A 6000-nucleotide genomic window follows, 5' to 3' on the forward strand; every position below is an offset into this window, starting at 1 on the left:
TTAAGCACTTCCTAGACACGATCACTTTAATCCTTCCAAAAGGGAACGGGAATTGTACATACTTTACAGCTGGATAGATTGCAGTTGGGTAAATAATCACAGCCACGATGATGAGCGAACGACATGGCAGGCAGTGTGCGGAGCACATTCTGGGGATCGCCGCGGGCTGCGTTCACAACATCCCCATGTGACTTTCATCCCTATGTTACAGGTGTGGAAATGAGGTACAAAGGGGATTAAACAGACTGCAGTCCAGAGCAGTGCAGCAGCAGCAGAGGGGCAACAGCAAGCACTCATGCTGCAGAACGGGACTCCAAACTTGAGCTTCCAGTCCAGAGCTGCAGGAGCTCGTGCGCAAGGACTTTGTGGAGGGTCTAAATCCTCGCCTTCTTGCCCATCAATTTAGGCAAAAGACTCCACTGTCCCCACCCTCCTTCATTTTCACTTTTCTGGGTGTGGTGTGGATGGAGGTTGTGAATTCAGACAATAGACAGAACTACTGTGAAACAAAGTAACAATGGAAATGGGGGGGGGGGGCAGAATAGAAACCCCAGATGACTGGCAGACGCAAAACTTAATAATGACCCTACAAATACACATCAATTAATGCCAGAGGAGCAGCAATCAAAAACCACAGAGAGCTCAGGATGCCACTGATGAGTTCCTGATTAGAAAAGTCCTGTGGCAGAAGTAGTCAGGATCCCTGGCTCACTCCACTGGCATGTGCACAGTAGGAGTGTTGCAATGTTGCTAAGCAACGCCTGGCAACCAGACTTCAGAGCGGATCATGCAGTAAGAGTCTTGGGGGGAACTCGACTAAGGAAATAATTCTAGTTCATGAAATTCAAATTTTAGATAGCAGTATCTCATGTAATAGATTACTAGGAGGTAGCCCTTGACCACCCATCAAAGTGCAAGTCTGTAATGGCCCATCTTGCCCTGGTGTTTTTGAGGTTCATGAGCCTTTTATTCAATATACACTTGTGGAACACTTCCTAAGCGCCAGACACTGGTCTAGGCACAGAGGAGGAGTATTGTGACAGCTCACAGGTGAGTTGCATATTCCATAAGGAAAAATCACAAAGACTACACCAGAATCCTACCTTTAAGAAAAAGAAGCCGAGAGGTGTAGCAATCTGTTCAAAGTTGTACAGCACCCTGGAGGAAGGTGGCCTCCTTGCTCTGTAGGCTATCCAGGAGAGTCCTATGCCTCTCTAAAAGGCCACATCACCATGGTTGGTCCAAAGAGGGCTCATAACATGCCAGGTTGTCCCTGGTCCTCTGAGCTGGCCCCGAGGGCTGGGCGTACCAGAACGCTGGGTTTGGCTGTTGAGCATCTTGGAAAGTCTCCCACTTGACCTCTGGACCTCTGTGGTCAAGTGAGGGAAAGCCTATGACACGGTGTCGGTTTTTATTGGACCCCACCACCGGCAGAGACTGCTGTCATCTGGAGTGATGGAGAAAATTAAGTTACCACATTCTCACGTTTCAGACTCTCGCCCGCTCTCCTTCGCAAACAGGAAATGTTTATTTAAATACAGCAGTTTCCAGCATGTTCTGGAGCCAAGTGGAAAAAAGCAAAGATGTCCACTCTTGCTCCCACTGCCACCCTAGCTGTGGGTGAGAGGTGGGCCTATGCCTGCCTCAGGGCAGGACTGGGAGAAGGGGCCCCACATGAGGGTTCATTTTCATGCAGGCTGAGGCTGTGGTTGGAGAAGAATTACATCTGTGGGTTCCTTTTGTACTCAGAAGGGCAAACGCAACATCTGTTTACCCTGCACTCCCCGGTAAATGTTTTGTCTCAAGCACCGCCATTGACTTCCTCTGCTCCCTGGGCCTCCATCTTTGCCGCTCCGATAATAAATGACACCGAATTCCCCCCTCCGTTTATTTAGCTTACTTGTGGGTGTTACCTCCTCCTCTAGGAGGGGGAAAATTGTCAGTAGTTTATAAAAGACAGAGAGTTTCCTTTTCTGTGTGATGCGTTGACATTATGGGGAAGAACTGGGAACACAGACAATCCCCCAACTCTGACAGTGGCTTAATAATGAACAATTCAGACCCTTTTTTAGCCTGAAGCCAAGTCCAAATGGGGACTACTACATCCTTCTCACTCAGGGTGTCCTAAAGCTCATATGACTAGGGGAAACACTCTCTCTCTCTCTCTCTCTCTCTCTCTTCTTCACAAGAGGCTTTCTGGAAGACAGCAACAGAAATGGAGAATGGGGCAAGCACTGCTTCTTTGTTTTAAAAACACAATTTCACCATTTGGGAGAACGGCTCTGCTGATAAAAATCAGTGTCCCATGACAGAAGGACCTCCAGGGGACTTAAAGGGCTCTTCAAGAAAGGTTCCCACTTCCGATCCTTGCCCACATCCTTTAAGCTGAAGAGTTGGTTTTCTTCTGTGCATGCAAAGATTTTACAGACAGGGAGGGCAGGAATGCTACAGAAGGTTCAGGCAATGTTTATTGAACACGTGTGTGTGTGTGTGTGTGTGTGTGTGTGTGTGTGTGTGTGTGTGTGTGTGACAAATTTGCAATCCTTAGCATGGTGTGGCTGAACAGTACTACGACGTTCCATCTGAGTCCCTGAGAGCCAGGATGGGTGGTGAAGGGCTGCTGGTGGGCTGCCCTTGAACCTGAGGTGGCCCCGACCCTGCTTGCTCTTAAAGTCTACCTCCAGTCTTAGAAAGGAGTTGAGAGGTCAGCCTTGGCAGCTCTGTCCTATCCATGCACTTAAAGCCAAAACCTTACCCGTGACCAAAGCTGCACCAGATAACCACAGACATGTCAGAGCAGCACCTACACTGCCCATGCCTGGTGGTGACCATGGCTACAGTAATGACGCCCACGGGAATGTCCTTCATCCAGAATCTTTATCAAGTCTCTCCAGCTGGAGAGCAGACGAGATGTACTAAGTTGCCAGGGTCTCTGGGGGAAGTGGCTGGCATATTTGAAAACTTCTAACTAGCCAGAAGAAAGAGGCTCACTGTCCTGATCTTCCCACACCGACAAAATGATCTTGACTACGGAAAATAGTTTCATAACCCCGAGTAAGAGAGCTGATGTGAAAGAATGATGGCAATCTACACCAAACGCAGCGGCAAACCCAGCTAGACCTTCCCTTCCCAGGACTGTCTGTCTAGAGATCAAGGCCCAGACTGACTCTGGATCCAAGGAGACTGCAGGGCGGTGAAAGACCTGGGCTTAGAAGCCTGGCAGGCTGGGATTCAAACACTTCACTGGTTACATGATCGTGAATCCATGAGAGTCATGAGCATCGCCTCTGTGAGGAACAGGACTGCTGGGGAGGTTCAAGGAGGTACCAGGGGAGGCACCCACTAAACATCTGCACAGTTATCATTCCACTAACTCATGCACAGCATTCACGCGAGGAGGGGAACTTAGCGTATCCATACCTACAAACACCATTTAAATGAGGTTTTCACTGCTAGGGTCTAATACACAACCCGAGTGAAGGTGTGGATGCCTGGATTCCAGCCCTTTTCCTGTCACTTATTTACCCTGTTTTCTTGGGCAGGTTAGTTTGCATTTCTGATCCTGATTTCCCAGCGTTAAGGAAGACCCAGGGCCAGCCCTCCAGGATTCTACAGCTCCAGAGACAGAACAAACATTGCACTTTGAAAACAACAAACAAAAGGAAACGTAAGGAAGGCATTTCTAAGAAGTCTCTGCCTAGACAGCCACCAAGAGGAAAAGGAAGAGAAGAGAGGAGGTGAGGTGACCGGGGGTGGGCAGCTAGGACAGACACTTCAGCTCCTTCCCGGTCTCTCCTGACCTAAAGCAGGCAGGCCTGAGGAAGACCGGTGTGCCTATCCCTAAGACAGGCTGGGCAGAGTGCAACTGGTCAGTGCAACGGCTGGAATTCTGACTAGTGCAAACCCTCCCTCACCCTGCCCCCAACCGTGGACTAAAAGGAGCCCACCCCCGAAGTCCAAACTTTGAATTTGGTCTTGAGGATCAAAATGATAAATCTTTCCAAAACGCTGACATAAGAAAAGTAAATATTTGGTTGCACAATTGGGGTTAAAACGAGGGTCAATCCACCCCACTCTCCAAGAGCCTCTCCCGCTAGCTGCCAACCCCAGGATCCGAGGCTGAGTGCGGTTTGTAAGATTATAGCGCTAGGTCTCATTTAAAGGGCTGTCAGCATTTCCATTCTCCGGCCCGTTTGGGAAGGCATTTATAACCCAGCCATAAAAAATTCACCCGGGCTGCAACTTGGCATCCCCAAAGCTGCGCTCCAGGCAGGGAGGGTGTTGAGAGCACCCACTCAGAATTCGTCCGGTTCTTCAGAAGTTAAGACCTTCACATATACTCTGAACTTCCCTTGCAAGGACAGCCACACAGCAGCTGGCTCATTCTGATCTCCAAGGGGGGGTCACAGCTTTTTTGTGTATGGGGGGTGGCTCTCTCGGGTCTCTGCAATCGAGACTCCCCCATCATCGTCTGGCTTGCTCCCTCGCCCTCTCTTTAAGAAGCAAGGAGCATGGACACCCCTTACACACAACCTCAAACCTTGAGACCACCACTCTTCCCCCACCCCTTGCCTTCTGCCAGCTTTCTTCTCCGGAGCTGTCAGCGGATGAGCTCCCAGAGCCCTCACCTAGAGAGGCACTACCTGGTCCCCAGCGCCGGGGAACTCGGACACTTCTCTCCACACCTGCCCAAAGCCACGCTACCCCCAACTTAGCGAGAGTGTCTGATGGCGGAGGGGAGAACTGAGGTCGTCCCCAGTGCGCGCCGGAGAGGAGGGAAGGACCCGGCGCCCTGAGGGCGACTCTGTAGGAGCGGGGTGGGTGGCCTGCGCGGGCGGGGTGGGTACTCACAGGCGCTCTGCGTTGCGGGGGATGCCCCGTGGAACGGCGCGCAGGCCCAGCCCGTGGCAGTCCACGCTAGCGGCGGAGCAGGTACACTTGGTGGGGCAGGCGGCAGCGGGGGGTCCGCTCAGGACGCTCGCCAGCGCCAAGGCCAGCGCCAGGCGGGCGCGCACGGCGGCGCCGGCCCAGGTCCGCCCCGGGGCCATGGTGTGCAAGCACCCGAGCCCAGAAGAGGCTGCCTGGCGCGGCGGGACACGAGGAGCCCGAGGAGGCGCGCGGGCGGCCTCGGGGGCGGGCGGCGGAGTTGGCGCGGAGGAGGGGCGGGCGCGGCGCTCAGGCGCACGGGGCGCGGGCGGAGCGGGGCGCGCCGGGCGGCGGCGGCAGCAGCAGCTCCATCCGTGGGGCTGGCGCTGCCCCGCTGCGCATCACTCGCGGTGCCCAGGTACCGAGCGCCCCCGGGTCCCTCTGGGTCACCGGCAGAGGCGCGGGCTCAGTCTGCGTCCTGGGCTGAGCGCCGGGGAGCACGGAGCCCCGGGAAGTCCGGCTCAGGGCTGGGCTCCGGAGCACGGCGGCGGCTAGGGCACCGGGTGGCCGGGAGAGCTGGCCGGCGCTCGCTCTCTCCATTCACTGAGCAGAGCAGACACCGGAGACGCGGGGCCCGGCCCTCCCGCCCCCCTCCCAAAACACCAGCTCCGCCTCCCATTGGCTGCGCTGCGCGTCACGTCGACTAAGTTGGGAACTTTGCTGGAGCAACCAGGAGCCTGGAGGGAGGAGGCAACAGGGGAGCTAGAGGAACCCAGCTGGGAAGGAAAGGGACTTGGCCAGCCCGGCCCCAAGAAAGAAACATTGAAATTCACCGGTTCTCGGGAGCCAAAGACCGATAAAGTGTGTGGCTTTTTTTTTTTAAATTCTAGCACTGAGCTGGATACTCAGTCCCAACATGGGAGCATCAGAAAGGAAACCTCGGGTTTTTTTGTTTGTTTGGTTGGTTGGTTGGTTGGTTGGTTTTTTTAAAAAAGCCAAAGTTAGACTAAATGTAGTGCTTACCCTGAGGTTACACAGCTTCTAGGCATGCTGTACCCTGGCACATTTATCCATGGAAACTTTGTCCTTACCCCGTCTAGTATTCACTACGATCAACAACTACTTCCTACAGGA

The 6000-nt window shown here is 53.5% G+C and overlaps 1 protein-coding gene across 1 annotated transcript in view; it reads right to left on the bottom strand.

Moving 5' to 3' along the window:
* Slit3 (slit guidance ligand 3) overlaps positions 1-5136 on the bottom strand; it is a 595024-nt gene extending 589888 nt beyond the window's left edge. Inside the window, exon 1 of the mRNA XM_052758587.1 lies at positions 4852-5136. Within this exon, the coding sequence (XP_052614547.1) occupies positions 4852-5048 (197 nt within the window). The 5' untranslated portion in view covers positions 5049-5136. The remainder of the gene's footprint in view (positions 1-4851) is intronic.
* Between the last annotated feature and the right edge of the window lie 864 nt (positions 5137-6000).

This window comes from Peromyscus californicus, unplaced genomic scaffold (assembly GCF_007827085.1).
Source record: "Peromyscus californicus insignis strain IS unplaced genomic scaffold, ASM782708v3 Scaffold_3__1_contigs__length_106647218, whole genome shotgun sequence".
In the NCBI taxonomy this organism is placed as follows: domain Eukaryota; kingdom Metazoa; phylum Chordata; class Mammalia; order Rodentia; family Cricetidae; genus Peromyscus; species Peromyscus californicus.